Source organism: Neomonachus schauinslandi, chromosome 6 (genome assembly GCF_002201575.2).
Source record: "Neomonachus schauinslandi chromosome 6, ASM220157v2, whole genome shotgun sequence".
Classification (NCBI taxonomy): domain Eukaryota; kingdom Metazoa; phylum Chordata; class Mammalia; order Carnivora; family Phocidae; genus Neomonachus; species Neomonachus schauinslandi.
The window spans coordinates 10,584,781-10,604,621 of NC_058408.1; the positions used below are offsets into that span (position 1 = coordinate 10,584,781).

Below are 19,841 nucleotides of genomic sequence, written 5' to 3' on the forward strand. Positions count from 1 at the left end.
AATCTCTTGCTTACGGATTCCGTATTTGGACATGGTTCTTTCCTTTGCCACCCAGAGCGCTGCTTCTGAATCACATTACAGAAGGCTCTGCTGTTTCTGGGACTGCAAAACTGCCACAAAGGCAGCAGGAGCTGAAACCGATCTACAAAGAGTTTCCCACTAAAACTAGACTCCATTGCTTCAGTGGGTCTGTTGCCGTGCTGTTGGAAGAAACTGGGACTTATATTTCTACATATTTTTCTTTAGGGGTGGAATCTTCTTTGTTGTTCCCATTCAGAATCAAAGTGCTGACCATGCTCATTTTGGCAGAGAACCTAGTTTTGAGATAAGGTTGGAAATGTTTGCCCCCAGCAATGTTGCTCATGCCTTGAAAATATTTGCACTGTGACTGCAGGCAGTCGTGTGCGTAAGAAGATGGCTCAGCCTGGTGGGGACGAGGACATGGGAGGAGGGTTGGGCCAAGAGCCATTTTATTTAAAACATACTCCTCTTCTGGAAAAGACAAACAAACAAAAAAATCCCCCCCAAACCAAAACAACAACAACAACAAAAAACAACCACACAGGAATTCAAAAAATATGCAGTTTTTATTGGGGAAGCGAGAGCAAACAAATGAAATCAGATCTATTTGTTTAGGGAAGGATAGGGAGCTGTGGCTTTCTTTATGATAAAAATATATTATTTAAATGTTAAAACTGCTCAGGTACGTTGGTCCCTGGCTCTTTTTAAATAAAATGTTAAAAGTAAAACGAATGGGCGCCTGGGTGGCTCAGTCGTTGAGCGTCTGCCTTCGGCTCGGGTCATGGTCCCGGGGTCCTGGGATCGAGCCCTGCATCACTCTCCCTGCTCAGCATCAGGCTCCCTGCTCAGCAGGAAGCCCGCTTCTCCCTCTCCCCCTCCCCCTGCTTGTGTTCCTGCTCTCGCTATGTCGCTCTCTGTCAAATAAATAAATAAAATCTTTAAAAAAAAAAAAAAAAAAAGTAAAACGAATGTATGGTGATTAACATAACATAATAAAATAAAATAAAATAAAAAGTAAAAACTCTGGAATATTAGCTTACTGATCATTTAGAGTCTTTATATTAAGCAAAAGAAATTTTTTTTTTAGATCTTTAAAAGAGCAGTTTTCTGAAGTAATGAAAACAAGAAAGTGCGTACCATGGACAGATGTTGTTTCAAAATACTTTATTTTTACTAACCAGTCTAATCCTCAAAACGGGAGCGTGAGGTAGGTACGATTATTGTCCCTGTTTTATATCTGGGGAAACTGAGGAACCAGGAGGTAAGAAATTTTACTCAGGGTCTGGTAGCTGGTGTCGCCAGGGCTGGGACTCAGACCCAAGCCATCTGGCCTGAGAACCACTGCATAGCACTTAGGGTTCTCACGGACTGCAGTGTGGACGGATCAAAGGGAGATGAGGACAAGGACGGTGCTGATAGCGGAGTAAGAAGACATTGTTTATCAAATGCCTGGTTATATATCAACACGTTTACATAGGCTGCCCACACCACAACTCTATGGGTAGGTGACATTATGCCCACTTTACAGATCCGTAAACCGAAGCTTAGTGAAGGACGATGATTTGCACCAGGACTCACAGCTCTTATGGGGCAGAATCAACATTGCAGCCTGGGTCTGTCTGCCTCTAACATGGGTTCTTAATCACCAGCTACTTTGTCTCTACCTCACTTGTTAGTTATCCTGTTAGAATGTTCTTATGTAATAATAAGGAACAGGACATAATCAAAGCTCCTCATTAAGTGATCAGACAGTTTAGCCTCTAGTGGGTTAGGGTGGGGGGAAGGTGGTTGGAAGAGAAAAGCATATTAGCCTTAGTGTGCGCACCCCTCCTTCCCCAGCTTCTAATTCCAATCCCCCAAGAGAAGAAAACCATCTTCCCTGCAGACATCTCTCTAAAAAACCACCATTGTGAGATTCAACCAGTCGATTTTGCTTGAAGCTCCATCCTGGGAGAGTTGTGTGGCTGCTGTGTGTGGATTTGCCCGACCCTTAGTGAGAACTGATGCCTACGCTGGTCAGCAGACTGGCAAGTGAACAGGAGACTGTTTCTTCATGCCCCTCAAGGAGAATTTCCTTGTCCAACTCATGTATTTGAGTTGTAATATTTCCTTTTCCATCCTCTCCATCTCCAAATATTCTGTGAGCAGAGTTCCTACATGGCCTAAACATACAATGTACATGTAGTTTTGCACATGAGCACCCCCTGGGATTCGGAGCATTCTGTGTCTGTCTGTCTCAAGTTCCCGTCTCCCCTCCCCCATGGTTTTTTTTCCCCCCATTAGGCAAATGGAAGGCCCATGCCACCTGTTAGCATTACATCATTGGTTCCCCAGAACACAGTTGCACCAAAGGCCTTAAACAAAGTAGTTCTTCTTGTATTGTTTGTACTCAAAGAGCTGATATCATGCCAACTGATGTCATTGTATGTCTTTGTGTAACTGCTATGGCAACTGGGCAGGTGGGGAGCCTCCAGCTGATGTCATGGGGAAAGGAGGTGTAGAGACAGAATTTTAAAAAGCTGTATGCTGCCTTTTTCTGTGTGTGGGGTTTTTTTGGCATGCATTTTTTTTTTAAACTAGCTGCTTTTAAGACAAATTACAGCTTGAGTACCCTAAATAAGAACAGACAAAAGTCCCCCCCCCCGCCAACCCGTTAGAGACTTCTTTTGAATTTATTTTGTTGTTCTTTCCTCTCATCTTATATGAAAAAGTGTAACCACTGCCTTTTTCTTAAGGAAAAAAAAAAGTGAATTAGGGTCCCATCACAAAATCAGTGTGAATTGTTTACTTGGATTTTATGGAGGCAAAGCTGAGCGGATTTAAAAATAACTCTTTAAAGTCTCTTTCGTGGAGTTTGTAATGGTGATGGTGGGTAATTTCAATTTTTTTTAGAAAGTAGTCACTACTGAAGTCTTTCTCGTTTTCCATTTCTTCTGTCTGCTTTAAAAATAATCTCTTAGGGCCCATACAAACGTTTTAATCATGATTTCATAGCAGAGTAAACTAGTAATATGTAAAGGCAGAGTTTAATTCTAGAATCCATTAAAATGAATTTATAGTTCCTGTTTTTCTTTTCAAAAAGCAAAGGTACGTTTTGACACTTACTGATGAATGCAGTGAGTGACCATAATATTACCCTCTTTGAATGATCTTTGTGTCACCGCTGGACCTTAATGAAAATATGACTTGCCCAGTTGTCATGCCTAGCTGGCTGTGTACTGGGGGAGCACAGCCCTGAGACTTGGTCTAGGTTATAGTCTGGAGCTTTCTGCTGTAGATGCCAAAGATGAGACTTGAAATGGGGAAAGGCATATGTTACGTTCAGAAACTAGTGGACAGATAGACTTCCTGTCTTTATTTCAACACAATCGTATTCTGTCCACGCTTTCTGTTTTCTGGCCTTACCTCCTAAAACTATCAGGACAGATGTAGCACGTCTATCAGAGGGCATAAATGTGTTCTGGAGGCTTTCAGCTTATAAGAAGTCTCTAACTTCCCCCTCCTTTGAAAAGGAAGGCCAGGGTAATATGAGAAATAGAGCCCACTTGGTGGGAATAGTATCAACTCAGATTTCCTGGCCCTTATATGTACATTGTGTCATTTGACACTCCTGATAATCCTTTGGGCTTATGCATGTGTGTGATACATCTAATAAATATTAAAGGAAAAATTTAAACAATAAACTGTGATCCATAAATTTCCTACCTTAAACAAGTGCTCTTTTTTGCATGGTCCTTTAGTTTTTGATCACATGTATGGTGAATGTTTCTGAGTTGGCTTTGTTTCATTTAACATTAAATATAGAAATATTTTCTTTGTTTCCATATTCCTTTCACAACTTTTAATGGCTTCCTAATAGTCCATTGGATGAATATAATAACTTTTCCTTTTTTAAAATTTGTTTTTGTCCTTGGCCTTTTCTGTAAAATAGATAATGCTGTAGTAAACCTCTTTGTACATCTAGCTGGATATCTTTGGTTAGATCACTTTCTTAAGCTATATTCCCCAAAATGATGCTGCCCTTGTTGATGGGGAGGTTTGCACACCTTGCCTGTATTCATTCAGTCCAGACTCCCAACCACACTAAAAGTAGATGCTATTACCCTAATTTTACAGATGGGTAACCAAAAGCACAGAGAGAGAAATTAACTTGCTTAAGTCACAGAGCCAAGAAGTTGTGTTATTGGGACTATAGCCAAGGTAATCTGGGTCTTCCAAGGTCCCTGTCCATAGCCGCTCTTGTGTATTGGGAGCAAACTTGTCTTTCTGGGTGAGGTCAGCTTATGGAAGAGTGCAAGACATGCCTACAGTGCCCGAGGAGGTCGACCATGCTTTCCGTGGCTCCCAAAGTACGAGGTTCTATGTAGGCCACTGAGCATATGGCTCTTTGAGGCAGATCAAATCTGCTGCTGGTAAATTGCCTGGTGCTGCAAATGAACTCTTTCCAGGGGAACATGCCACGGTTTGCGTAAAGAGCCACATTGCCAAAGTACCGCATGCAGTGAGATCCTCTGAAACTTGTCCTGGATCTCCAAATGGCCTTGCATTTTTGTTCTGATATTATTTTTAAATACATGCACCTGCAGGAATGCACACTTATGTCTCTGGGGACAGTGGCCTTTTCTGCCAGCTCTGAAGTTCTAGGGATGGTCATTGTCACTTTCTGTGTGTTTGCTCCAGGTGGACTCAGCAGTTTTAAGCAGAACCATGAAAACCTCTGTGACAACTCCCTCCAGCTCCAAGAATGCCGAGAGGTGGGGAGCGGCGCATCTGCAGCCTCGAGCATGCTACCTCAGTCCATCCCTACCACCCCTGACATCGAGAATGCAGAGCTGACGCCCATCTTGCCCTTCCTGTTCCTTGGCAATGAGCAGGATGCTCAGGACCTGGACACGATGCAGCGGCTGAACATCGGCTACGTCATCAATGTCACCACTCACCTGCCCCTCTACCACTATGAGAAAGGCCTGTTCAACTACAAGAGGCTGCCGGCTACTGACAGTAACAAGCAGAACCTGCGGCAATACTTTGAAGAGGCATTTGAGTTCATCGGTAACTATCTCCCAAGGGGACTTCTGGTCTTCCACCTTCCTTTCCTCTCTGGCTTTTGCTTTGATATCAAGCCCAAGGTTTATGGCTGCATTGCAGAAAAGCTGCTCTGAGGTGTTTTCAGGCTCTGCCACCTGGTGCTGCCAAAGTGTTCTTCTAAGTCACAGCCTGTTGAACAAATGCATGGGAGCCGCTGGGATGGGTGTAAAGAAACAGTGATGCCGTGTGGTGGGGAAATCCACATCCTTCTAGTTCTCGATGAAAAGGTGTTAGGGAAGAGCATGGATATGTTTTGTCCCAGAATTTCAAAAGAAATAATCAAGAAGAGGGCAATGGAGGCCAGAGCGGCTGCTGCTGTGGCTATCTGGTCTACCATGTCTGTCGGACCTTGCGAGAGATAAAATACAGGGAAGATGACACCATCTCCAAACTCACCCATGCCTCCCTTATGTTGGGCTAAATTAATCTGCAGGTTTAACTGTCTCTTACTTCCAATCAGTATAGCTACTTTACACGAGGTTGAGGCAAAGGTGGCATTTGCTGAAAGGCTGCTTCTGAAGAATGTTTTTCAGTAAAACAGTGCTGTCGTGAACACCTTTACATGTCAGTCACATCAGTGAAGAGGAGACAGGAGCAGAGGGCTGAGTTGTTTTTCCCTTCTACTTGCTTTGTCTCAGTTCTTAAACACTGGGTAGCAGAAGGGTGTGAATATGAGCGTTAGTGAGATGGCACTAGATTTCATAGGACTTGCTCCAAACTCGCTAAAGTAGGAAAGATCAGGTTGTGTAGCCTGAGTAGTTCCTAGGGAAGGGAACTCTAACAACAGCAGACTCTAATCTCCAGAAGGAAGTAACTGCCAGCCTAACCCTAATCCTAACTTTAACTTTTGCTGCTTCTTTAGCCCCGAACTGTTTTAAGGCTCAAATTATTATTTGGGGGGAACACCAGGTACCTAGTAGACGCAAAACAATTTTTTTTTTCAAGTGACAACAACCTTCATTACCACAAAAAGGTGATCCAGTACTTTTCCTAGATATTGTAGCAGGTTGTTACTGGCCAAGGTCCCAGGAAGAATGCATTCATGTTTGGTAATCCTTTATCAGAAAAAAGGGCTTGGGTCTGGTAGATTTGCTGTAGAGTTGGCAGTTCTGCTCACGTCACCCAGCTGTTTTCCTTGCTAATTGTGCCTTCGGTGCAGGACCATGGACTACTCAGTCTGGAAGGAAAGTCTGGGTGGTCACTGAACTCAGAAAAATAAAGTGACTTCTCCAAGATTGTAAGAATTTTAGTGTCAGAAGGGAGCAGAATGCAAGGCTCTTGACTCCGAGATAGGGGCCTTTCTACAATATGCTGGGGCAATGTTCCCAATGCTCTGTTAGTTCCGGAATGGCAACATTTGTGGATGCAAAGACACCTTAGATTCTTTATTAATAATATTTGAATTAAACCTTGAGCCCCGAGGAAGAAACATTTGTCACCAAGTAGATGAGGAACTTTCTGGTTGATATATGATGTTATGACTGCAATTTTATCTGACTTAATCCCAGCTGGGGGAAGTTAAGAGATTGTTTTCCATTTAATGAGTAGCATCAGGCATGCTTGTCCCAACAGGATTTCAAGCAAGGCACCTGCATTCCTTATAGGTTATTCAGGCTTATCTGATTTTTTTAGAAGGAAAACAAAACAAGTAACAAATAGCATTTAACCTGAAGAACAATTCGGCATCATAGCCTGCATAGGCACAATGTTATTTTCGTTGTTATATCATTAGATAAACTGAAATAGTATGGTCTAGCTTTAGGGGAAGCAGCAGTTTTTGTAACCATAATGCCATTTACAGAGAGTCTAATATAAACTAAGCAGAGTGTATGTTTAGGGTTTAACTATGCCAGTTTATTTATTCCTGAATTGGATGATATTAGTCCCATATTCCCTGAGCCTTGTTAGTGAGTATCACTCCCATTATGTAGACAGGGCGGTGAAGCTCTGGGGAGTTAGGGGACTCAGACCTGGTTACTCATTTAGCGTGTAGTGGAACCAATGGTCAAACCTAGCACTTTGCAGCTCATCTTCCTATCACCATGCCTCCCAGTCTTGGTGTGGAGGTCAGTAAATAGTGTGTGCTGAAGAGAAGAAATTGCAAAAGGGAAATACTTTCTTCAGATACTTTTATCTATGAGAAATAAGCTTAATTCATAGATTTTTAAGATGGAATTTTGCATGATGTTTCTTTTCTCCATCCACTGGTGGGTAGCCAATAGAACTCGTTTAAGTTAGGGGCACCTGGCTGGCTCAGTTGGAAGAGCATGCAACGCTTAATCTCTGGGTCGTGAGCTCGAGCCCTACATTGGGTGTAGAGATTACTTAAATAAATAAATAAACTAAAAAAAAAAAAAAAAGTGGTTTAAGTTAGATCACTCCTCCTTACTCCCCTGCCGTACCCTTCATCTACTTGATATTCCTTCAGGGATTCTTTCTTTGGGACGCCTTTTAGTCTAGAAGTGTCATTAAGAATCCATTTAGGCAGTGCCCAAAAGCCACGCCCCTGAGCTTCTAATGTATCCGAAAACTTATAAAGTATTGCTTCTTTCAGCTGCATGCCTTGTGCCTGATAACTGCAAGTCTTTAGCTACATTTGCAATAATAGGCTATTCTGGTATGAAGCTGAACATAGCAACTTTCTCGTTGGGTTTTGTTTCTTTAACCTCAGAGTTTAGTAAGACTGAAATCCTTAATCCATCTAATACCAGTTCCTGTACAGAGCAATTCTGTAATGTAAAGAAAGAAATGGTTTTTTCTCTATCACAGCTGGGAGAGACATTGTTCACAACACTAGTTGTGATAAGCTACACAACCTAGTGATTGGAATTAACATCCTTTATCAAAAGGGTCTACTTAATCAGTGGCTTGCTTAACAGGCCAGTTAACTGTGTTGGCTGCAATAAGTTGAAGTGAACTGTTACTATGAATGATTCCTTCCCCTAGTCCCCTCTTTAAATGGAGAAATGGAAATTCTTATTCATGCTAATATTGCTTTTAGCCAGTTCTGGAGGTTGCAACCATAGGTCTACACAATTAACTAGTAAATTATACTTAGATTTAAAGCCATTTGAATTTATTTATTTTTCTCTCTCTGCAAAATATAACATTGTCAAGTCTGGATAAAAGCTAATCTCTCTTTTTCCATCTCTTTCTTCCTTCCTGCACCTCTTGGCTTTCTCCCTTTTCCCAGAGGAAGCTCACCAGTGTGGGAAAGGGCTTCTCATCCATTGCCAGGCGGGGGTGTCCCGTTCTGCCACCATCGTCATTGCGTACTTGATGAAGCACACTCGGATGACCATGACTGATGCTTATAAATTTGTCAAAGGCAAACGACCAATTATTTCCCCAAATCTTAACTTCATGGGGCAATTACTGGAGTTTGAGGAAGACCTGAACAACGGTGTGACACCACGAATCCTTACACCAAAGCTGATGGGCGTGGAAACGGTCGTCTGACAAAAGTCTGGATGGAAAGGATTACTCGTCTCCATTAAGAGACGAAGAGAAAGAAGGATGGATTCTTTCTTTTTTTCCTTTTTCTTTCTTTCTTCTTCTTCTTCTTTTTTTTAGATGGGGGTAAAGTTTGTGAATGGAAACAAAACTTGTTTAAAAACTTCTTATTTTTCACAAGTGTGAGAAGAATTTATCTTTTGATGCCGTTGAGATTTCCTTCCCATGAACTGATAAAGCAGGGAGGCTAAAGGAGTAATTTTTTTAAGCCAATAAAAATATAATAAAACTTGTTTCTTCCCCTTTTCCTTTTAAGCTATTTGTAGAGTTTATGATTAAATAGTCTGTGCAGGTTCATAGACCGAAGATACTACAACTTACACAAATTAAAAAGAACCAAAAGTAAGAGACAGAAAAGACATTGAATCACGAAGGCCCAAGAGCTGCCTGGGCCGTCCACACAGGAAACAAAAACCCAACCAAACCAAGCCCTGTTGTACTCACTGGTGCAAAGAGAAAATCAGGGCAGCTTAAGTGGTCTAAGAACCCTTCACATTCTTTAAAGAGACAAAAGATACTGTTGATTTTGTGTGTTTCATACTCGGGATTATTTTCCCCCCTCTCTGGGTTTAAGAGATTTTTTTTTGAAATAGCGAGGAACTGACCATTATACCATATGCCTTCACTGGCTTCTTGTGCAATAATACGGTGTTTTGAGTGTGCAAACAAGTTAGAGCTGGCAGCCGAATAATAGGCAAATAGTGCGAATTTGCCAGCTTGGAGATCGAAAGGAATTCAATAAAAATCAATTACTTTCCTTCCCACCTTTTTCCTTTAATTTTTTTTTTTTGATTTGATTCTGGTTACAGTGCCATAAACCTTGTTACATATGTATATCAGACTGTAAAAAAAAAAAAAAAAAGACAAAAATTTATTTAAAAATATTTTTCGCAGAAAAAAAAAAAACCAACTTGATGTGTTTCTGTTGATTGTGTAAAAATTTATTTTCATTATATAAATGAAACTCATTTTGGGATGTGTCTTTTTTCCTCCTCTTTTCCTCAAGTCAGGTTCCAGCGTCTTTTACCTCTGGTAACTTGTACATGTAACATACGTGGAAATACACACGTATTTTTATGGGGGAAAGAGAGATGAGGAAGGGAAAATATTTTCTGTTCTCAGCGCTATTCAGAGAGAATGAGCAAGGAAACCAAAGAGCTCCGGTTATCAACCTGCCCAGTCATCATCCCCTCTGTTCTCACAGCACTCTACCCTCTTCTGCAAATGCAATTTTCTGCAGAGGGAAAACCTCAGGTGAAGTCACCTTAGAAGGATGAGGGGGTTTCTGCCCCAGCCTTTGAGCTCTGATCACAGGTCACTGCCAGATTGATTGGTTAGAATTCTGTGACCTTTCCAGTGGCTGTCTGATAAATATTTGTGACCATCTGCCATTTAGGATTCTTGACGGTTCCTCCCCTGCCCCCTTGCCACTCCCCTTGCCACTTTCTCACTTGACATCTTTTGGTAACATTAACCACGGAGAGTGCAAAGCAGCAAATTGAACTCAGCATCATGAGTACAGCTTTCTTACCACACTTGGTTAATACATAGCTGGTGTTCCATGGGTTCCCAATGCATGGAAAAGAGGGCATGGGGGTAGGGGAAGAACATGATCTCAATGTTTTCTATGTTTTATTAAAATATATGTCTAGAGGGACTTGACCAAGGGGAAGATTCACAGCAAACTGAAATTTGCCTGGAGTGAGTAACAGAATTGAAGAGTTCGGGCATGTCCAGTTCTAGATGACTACGTTTGACCTATTTTTGTGAACATTGCTTAGAACTGCTATAACATAGTATTTTTTTGACATTTATTTTTTTTAAATAGCTTTTCTACTAGAAGTGAAAAAGAAAAGTGAAAACCAAACTTAACAGGAATTAACTGAGAGCTGTTTGAATTATTTTTACGACAAAGAGTTAATCAGGTGAAAAGTAAATTTCTCTTACGGTGTTTTCTGTTCTTCAGATTAACAATTTCCTTGGTGCTAGAGCATGTTTAAGAAGTCAAGTTGTTATATGATTAGTGATTTAAAATACATGGTGATTTACTAGGCATTTCTTTTTGTTTATTCTAAATCCAAATGTTAAATTTCTGATAGAGTGTAATGTAAGCCTTTTTTTTTCCCTTTCATTTCGTTTTGTTTCCTTTCTTAAATTTTTTTTTTTAACAAAACAAGGAGAGGAATCAGTACAGTTTCTGTTCTTTACATGGAAATGATTTATGCTTTTTGAACTTGAATTTGAGAGAAAGACTGTCCTAGGGCAGACAGGAATCCTGCCAACCCACATACCAAGAATTCTGAGAGAGACTCCGGTCTTTTTTGCTAATCTGTTTTGAGTCACTTAGCCTCTGTTTCTTCATGAGGAATGTGAACCACTTCATGAAAATAAAATGGATTAACCAAGCTATTCCTCCAAAAACCAGACTCCCCAGGTTTCTGGGCCTCGCTAGGTGCCTCGACTAACTGGGAAATAATTTTGAGTGTCGTCTTCCTGAGGAAGCAGTCTCTGACCGACCGATGCATACATCATTCTCAGCATCCGGCAATGGTGGTTTCATGCTGAGTGAATTTAATGATTCAATAGAGTAAGTCTGTTATATACAGATTCAGCAGAGACAGATGGCACTGTTACCTTAAGTTGAACAGAACAACAGCTCCAGCTCCTGTCTATACATTTATTTCAACAGTTAATACTTTTCCAATCAGTGCATATTAACCAGGATATGGTGCTCACGTTTCATTGAAGAGCTTGTGCTAGCTGCTTTTGGATCAGGACAAGCGGGCGGGAGGTGGGGCAGGAAAGCTGACAAGTGGAGAAATGTACAAGGGAAAATAGGAAAGAAGAAATATACATAACCCAGCAATGACACGTTGACAATAAATGAGGAAAGATGACCTTCTGAAAAGGTAATACAGTATGAGAAAGAGAGAATTGGAGGCTACAGTAAAACAAAGATGAAAAGCTATATTAGAACAAAGAACCAGGACCTGAGTCACACTTCAGAAGTTGATTAAGATAGAGCACTGATAAATTGCTCTAACTAGATCTTCTGGATGGTGAAATGTCTGGCGAGCCACACTGAATAGAGATAAGCAATATGGCTTTCACCTTGCTTGTGAGCAGGCTTTTGTAGATAAACCAAGGCATATTATCTTTATGTTTTAGTCCCCAAACATATAATATCCAATCTCAGGAAATATGGGTTGACTTTTGGCTTCAAGCTCTAATCAGAGGCAGTCATTATATGTGGATGTGAGCAGAAAATGTGAGCACTGGCCCCCAGAAGAATGCGCAGGAATGAAGTATTTAGATAAAAGAAGACTTCCTGCCCCTATGGAGGTGGTAGACTGAACGCCAGTGCTTTCCATGGTTCCTGATTTCCTTTCTGTGACAACCTTTTGTCAATGTCTGGTGGAAGACACATGTATCAAGGTGTGTGTTGCATGGAAAGTGGAATCTGGAGGAAGATCTAGAACCCACATTTGCCTTTTACCAATCTCAATGATGTGAGTGACTTTGGAGAAGGGTCTGGTGTGGAACACATACCTGGTACAGGACTTGTGAAACTGAAGGAGGAGTAATGCAGCAATCACAGCTGCTGCCCTAAGCCCAGGTGAGTCCCCAGATCCGTGAAACTGTGTGCTGGCTGCAGTATTGCCTGGTGCCCTTTTCAGAGCATAGGGGCCGCTGCTTCACTTCCGCCTCCCAAATCTCATGCAAGTTTCTCTTAAGGCTAACCTTAACCCAGTGTGAAACATGAAAGGGAAATGCAGTTTCTGATTTAGCTAAATTGATACTGTATGAAACCACCATACCCCATCCTTGCCACCTTGGCATCCACCTACACTTCTTTTAACCGTACATAACTTCCAGGCAAAGACATTAGAAAATGATGTTTCTCTCTAATAAGAGGCAACTGTCACTTCTACACTTGAACACACGCTAACCCTGTCTCCAAAAGAGGATACGTAACCCCATGTGTTGTGACTTAATCCATCTCTGGGTGAAGTTCATTCCTCTTCTGGTTGAGATCCACTCTGTCTTTGATATCCTATAATTTAAATACTGAGATATAAGGATATCATAGATTGAATTATGTTTGCCCAAAACATGTGCTTTTGAAATTTTAAACCCCAGGCCCTTTGTAAATGTGATCTTATATGGAAATAGGGTCTTTGCAGATGTAATCAAATTCTTAAAGAGGTCATATTGGATTAGGCTAATCCAATTACTGCTGTCCTCATAAAAAGAGGGAAATTTGGATACACACAAAGGAACGAATGCCACATGATGAGGGTGGTAGAGATTGGAGAGATACATCTCAAACGAAGGAACACCAAAGGTTGCTGGGTTGCACCAGAAACTAAGAGACAGGCTTGGAACAGATTGTCCCTCAGAGCTTCCAAATGGAGCTAACTCTACTGATAACCTTGATTTTGGACTTCTAGGCTCCAGACTCTAAGAGAATAAATTTCTGTTATTTTAAGCCGCCCAGTTTGTGGGACTTTGTTATGGCAGCCCCATGAAACTAAAAGAAAAGATAACTACCTTTACCACATTTTATTTTAGTTGGTAGCTAGAGGAGAAAAAAAGAATTAGTTAATATATAATCAAATATATTTTTATAAAAGCAAGAAATATTTATAGTATTATATTTATAACTCTTACCACCCTACTTTCTACAACTGATCATATGGTCATAGCTGATATTTATAACTGCCTTCTTTCACTACCCATTCCACCCACCCTTTGTCCTCAGCAAGTACCTGGGCATGGTTCCTTGCCTGTTGGGGTGACCTATATCTTCACCTTTGAAGGATCTGAGTTTTGGCAGTCCTGCCTCATTGGGTTGGTTTCCATTTACTTTTGTTGCTGGACATGAGAGCATAAAAGATGCCCTTCATCCAGATACACTTCTTACTCCTATAGTCTAGTAGTAATCCAATTTCTCCCCAATGGCCGTAATTACCCCAGCCAGCTCAGTAACCCCATGTCTGTTTGTTGATTCTTTAGCATGAGAACCCCGAGGTGGCCAGCATGCAGTATCAACTTTCAGTTTAATGGAGCTATTGCTGGATCTTCTAGCAGAAAATCTGTCCCTTGGGAACTGAGCCTTCTAGACCAGCCAAACCCAAAGTTGCAGGGCAGGCATAACAAATTTTGCAAGTGGATCATGAGGGGTAATGGTGAGAGGAGCTTTTCCCATTTCTATCCCTTGATTTTGGGACCCACAATCCTGGGTAAGGGAGAAACAGCAACATATATTGGTTGACGATTTAGAGAATTTGCTGCACCTTGCAGGGACATTACCTCTATTCCAAAGAGTGTCTTTACTCACATAGCACAGTAACTGAATTGTCAAAAGGACTATTCTACTGCTTCAGAGTGATGGATAACATGGTAAGACTAGTGAATTCCATGAGCATGAGCTTGTTGCCACACTTCATTTGCTGTAAAATAAGTTCCTTGGCCAGAAGTGAAGCATTATGAAATACCATGATGGTGAATAAAGACATAAGAATTCTGTAAGTACACAGACACTGATTTTGGCAAAAGCATTGCAGGCCAGGAAGGCAAATCTGTATGAAGAGTAAATTTCTATGGAGTGAGAACAAAAGAGTTCCCCTTCCATGACAGAAGTGGTCCAATGTAATTAACTTACCATCAGAGGCTGGCTGATTCCATAGAAATGGTGCTATTTCAGGGGCTCAGCGTGGGGTTCTGCTTTCAGAGGGGTTGGTTACTCAGCAGTGACTATAGCCAGATCAGCCATGGTGAGTAGAGATTCATGTTGCTGAGCCCACACATACTCTCCATCTCTGCCAGCCTGTTTTGTTCATTATCCCATTGGTCAAAGACAGTGACTAAAGAAAGGGACCTGACAGAGGTCCACAGAATGTGTCACCTTGACAATTATCAAGATCCTTCTATGCTGAGCTTGAGCTTTGCTGAGTATTTACATGGGACATTCTGTGTCCACTGAGAGAGTTCCATCCATTTACTTCTTCCCCAGACTTTCTTATCACCAATGTTCCAGTCATGTTTCTTCCAAGTCCCTGATCATCCATCTAAACCATTAGCCACTGCCCATGAAGCAATGTAGATTCATACCTCTGGCGATCTTTCCTTTCAGATGCAATGATCAACCAGGGGCACTGCTAGAAGTTCTGCCCACTGGGGAAATTCTCCTTCATCACTATCTTCCTGGGCCACCCCAGAGTGTGATTGTAGTGATATAGCCATTCACTTTGGGATGATACCATGATATCATGCAAAACTTTCCATAAACAAAGTCAAATCTTTTCCTTTGAGTCCACTGGTCACAGAGAACATCCCATGAGGCCATGAGTGTGAGTTCCAGCATTAGAGAACTTAGGGATCTGGATCACTGGCTCATTCAACTTCTTCTACCCGATCTCATAGATTCCACATCTACTTGATAGTGAAATGTTGTTATTCATGCCCAACTTAGAGGTTTGGTGGGTTGACAACAGTTTTTCATGGTTAGTTCGGGTTGCATTATAACTTGATGGTCCATGATCAAGCTTCCAGTTTCAAACTGCTATTCAAAAGAAGAAGAGTTTTTCTGAAGAAACTGTCACAGTTTGGCTCTAAGATCCTAAATGTGTGCTCTATGATTTACGTAACAGGTGAGTAGCTCTATACAGGATCCCTGTCTAACACACACACCTCCAGCACGGTGGAATATACTGGATCTAGATAGAAGAGCGGCTTACATGACAGCCTTGAACTACTGCAGAGACTTTTCTTGTTCTCTACCCCACTCACAATTAATTTTAATGGCACTTGTAAATGGATTGGACTAGCATGCCCAATGAGGTATATGTTTCCTCCAAAATCCAAAAAAGACCATTAGACATTGTGCCTTTTTCTTAGTGCTAGAAGGAGTCAGGTGCAGCAACTTCTCCTTCATATTGAAGCAATACCTTGGCACACTCCAAAACACTAGACCTCTAGAAATTTCATTGGGTGTATGCCTCCGAATTTTGTGGGATTTCTTGCCCTCTGGTATATAAGTATCTTAACAACATATCTAGAATAGTTACTTCATCCTCATCACCAGGTATAGTCAGCATGATATCATTAATGTAATGTACCTGCATGATGTCTTGTGGAATGGATAGTCATTTAGGCCCCTGTGGACTAGATTATGGCATATTACAGTTACAGTTACTGCAGAATTACACTAGCTCTGAGCTGGGACAGTGAGAACATATTACTGACCATGCCAGCTGAAAGCAAATTGCTTCTGATGGTCTTTACCAGGGGTTAACAAACATTTTTATTTCATTTAAAATAGATATTTTAGGCTTTTGAGGGCATATCATTTCTGCCATAACTATTCAACTCTTATTGTAGCACAAAAGGGCCAGAGACAATGCATACATAAATGAATATAGCTGTGTTCTAATAAAATCTTATTTACAAAAAACACTGTAGCCCGGATTTTACCCATGGGCTGTAATTTGCCAACTCCTGGTCTTTATTAACAAGTATAGGGAAATAAACATCTGTCAGATCAGTATCACTTACCTTGTGCCAGGAGCTATGTTGATTTCTTCCATCAATAAAACCACATGTGGAATAGTGGCTTTAATTGGAGCCAACACCTGATTGAGATCTTAAAAACCCACTACCATTCTTTAAAATTCATCTGTTTCTGCATAGGGCAAATATGAGAAATAAATGGGGACATAGCAAAAATCACCATCCTTCCATCTTTTTTTAGTCCTTGTTGGCGGCCCTAATCTCCACAATCTCTTTGGGAGTGCAATATTGCTTTTTGTTTACTACTTTGGCGTGTAGCTTATTGCTGTATAACAAAGAACTCCAAAACTCAGTGACTTAAAACAATAACAATATTTTTTTTTATTCATTAATGTGAAATTCAGTTAGGTTCAACAGAGACCGTTCATCTCTGATAAACTCATCAGGATAAGAAATGTCATCTGGGACTGGAGAATCTGCTTCCAAGATGTCTTGCTCAAGTACTTTTTTTATTTGGCTTGGATCTCAACCATGGTTGTCCACTGGATATCTTGGCTCCTCTTCACAATGGCCTCTCCATGGGGATGCTTGGGCTTCCTGAAAACATGGCAGCTCTTTTTCAAGAAGCCTGGAGGAAAGCTGCAAAACTTCTAAATCACCTAGACTCAGAAGTCCTGTTATCAACTGAATCACTAATAGAAGCTCAGATTCAAGGAGAGGGATATTATACTCCACCTCTCAATGACAAAAATGGCAAAGAATTTGTAGCCATCTGTAATCCATCACTAGTGTTGTAGTTCAAGAATAACATGTGAACTCTACTCTTGACCCAAAGATTATCTTTTTCCATCCTTGAAACACAAGCCCCGAGGAATGGAGATAAAGGACACCAGAGGAGTTATATCTATTTTATGTTGCTTATGCATCTTGTTCCAATAGGAGTGGTCCGTTTCCTAAGAACCAAATCACCCATCTTCTTATTTTATCCAGATCAGACTTCTACAACATAATAGATTTTTGAAGTGACTGGTTTGAGAGGCATTTTATACTCCATAACTCATGGCTAATTCTCGGAACTGCCTTTTCCTCCCTTTGGCTTGGTATATTACAAAGACAAACCTGAACGTTCCTCAAGGGTAAAAAAATCAACAGATCTGTTGTATCTCTATGTGCTATTAGACAATGTCTAAAGGATTAGTGACCAAACTACTGGCCTTGTATCAGAACTTGGAATGATCCCTCACCACTGGGAGAATGGATGCCCCAGTTGGGTGCACACAGCGTGAGTTTTTAGCCTTTGTGCCTTGGTGCTTGGATTCTTATTCACCAACTGTGGGACCTGGGAAATAGTCTCTGTTTTATCTTTGGTTTACTCAGAAGTAGACCCTGAGGATGAATTCCAGAACAAGTAGTTGAGCAGGTGATCTCTGCTAAGGCCAGTAAGGGAGAGGGGAATTGACACGGGATAGGGAAAGAAGACAATGAAGAATAAGTTATCAACAGTTACCACTGTGAACAACTGGAGCTTAATTCCAGTGTAGAACATGAAACTCAGAATTATTCTCCCAAGGGGTGAAAGAGCTGGGGAATTTAGATGAAGGTTAATTACGTAAGGGAGGAAGCATCAGTTCCCTGGCACTTCTAGTCTTAGGGGGCAGGCAGAGTGACCAGGGAAAGTCCTCAGGCAAAGAGTCACAGTTCTTAACTTAACACTTAACTGACTGAGCCATCCAGACATCCATGATTGGACAATTCTATACATTACTCAAGGCTCACCACAGTAAGTGTAGTCAGCATACAATGTTAGAATATTATTGACTATATTCTCTATGCTGTACTTTTCATCGCCATGACTTCTTTATTTTGTAAATAAAAGTTTGCACCTCTTAATCTCCTTTATCTATTTCCCTCATCTCCCCACTCACCCCTCCCCTCTGGCAACCACCAGACTCTTCTCTGTATTGAAGAGTCTATTTGTTTTTTGTTTGTGTGTTCATTTGTTTTGTTTTTTAGATTCCATATATAGTGAAATCATGTGGTATAGAGAGTCCAGAAATAAAGCCACACCTATACGGCCAATGAATCTATGACGAAGGAGGTGAGATATACATTGAGCAATATTTTACATGACTTACATTGTAACCAATTAAGAGAAGCTAGACAGGCAGAGGCAAAGGCCAAAAGAAGAGAAGAAAACACAACTATTGATCTCGGTTCCCAAAGGGTCATCACAGAGACATTTCCTTTCTCCTAATCTGGACACAAGCGGCCGGAATTCTCATGAAATTGATCTTCCCAAGCTAGGAAGCACTGGGCCTTAACACTTATCCATGTATTTGTTCATTCAACAGATAGTTGCTTCATGTATATCTTGTAGTGGCCCAAGGTATGACAAGGGCTCATCAAGGTTATACCGTTGGGGAGACCCGAAGCCCCTCCGGTAGTCCGTTCAGACTATGTGTTTGTGTGAGGCAAAGAGGTATTTGGCTTGCCCAATAGCATCCAGTTCTATGTCTTCCTTATAGTAAGAACTCAGGAAGAAATCAGAACATTTTTATCCCATTGGTTTCTGTCATCTAAAACAGTTGTCAGGTAACAAAACTCCAGAATATTCAAAAATCGGCTTTCGTGAGCTGGTGTGAGCCGGTCAGTGTATTTATGTGAGATAATATTCAAAAGCTATCCTCTACCTCATAAAGCTGTCATGGCAGGCAGCACCCCAAAGATCTATTTTTCTGTCTTTAGCTAACTTAAAGCTGTCTTTCCTTGTTTGGGATGGCAGGGAGAAAATTGCTGGGTATAAGTGGTAGAAGGGACAATGTCAGAATCATGATGGAATAGCAGCAACATAATTGTTATTATAATTGTAATGTGCTGCTGCATATAAATGGCACTTTCTTTCCGAAGGTCTCACAACGCTTTTCTTTTTCTTTTTTTTTTTTTTTTAATTTATTCATTTGAGACACAGAGATACAGAGAGAGAGAGTGCATGAACAGGGGGAGAGGCAGAGGGAGAGGGAGAAGCAGGCTTCCCGCTGAGCCAGGAGCCGGATGTGGGGCTCGATCCCAGGACCCTGGGATCAGGACCTGAGCCGAAGGCAGACGCTTAACCGACTGAGCCACCCAGGCACCCCTCACAACGCTTTTCTAAATATCTCTTTTAAATTCAAAAGTATTTACTGAAGAAGGCAGAGCAAAATATAATTATATTAGAATTTTACTCTGAACTACAATTCAGTTCATATAAAGTGGACTTCTTGGAAGCTGAATTGTTGACATACACATATGGACATTTTTATGGCATATTTTTGACAAAGGAAGTCCCAGGCTATGCGTCTTTGAGGAGAGCATTAAACAGAGGTGCTAACACATTTCCACCTAATGGGGAGACAATTGCCAGGAAGCAGATGGAGTTGAAAAACAAGAACCAGCATCTCTCTACCCCCAGCCCCACATTCTTGCTAGAGGTATTTTAAATGACATGGTTCCAGGACTCCAATAAAAGATGAAATCTTTTGTTCCTGGAATAGCAGAAGAGGCTGGAAGTATTTTTTGTCAGATGGCAGGTGTATAAGAAGAATTCAATCCAGGGCGCCTGGATGGCTCAGTTGGTTAAGCGACTGCCTTCGGCTCAGGTCATGATCCTGGAGTCCCGGGATCGAGTCCCGCGTCGGGCTCCCTGCTCAGCAGGGAGTCTGCTTCTCCCT

At 41.2% G+C, this 19,841-nt stretch overlaps 1 protein-coding gene across 1 annotated transcript in view; it reads left to right on the forward strand.

The window, feature by feature from the left end:
- DUSP10 (dual specificity phosphatase 10) overlaps positions 1-9,455 on the forward strand; it is a 39,099-nt gene extending 29,644 nt beyond the window's left edge. Inside the window, exons 3-4 of the mRNA XM_021698432.1 lie at positions 4,702-5,073; positions 8,303-9,455. Of these exons, the coding sequence (XP_021554107.1) occupies positions 4,702-5,073; positions 8,303-8,568 (638 nt within the window). The 3' untranslated portion in view covers positions 8,569-9,455. The remainder of the gene's footprint in view (positions 1-4,701; positions 5,074-8,302) is intronic.
- The last annotated feature ends 10,386 nt before the right edge of the window (positions 9,456-19,841 follow it).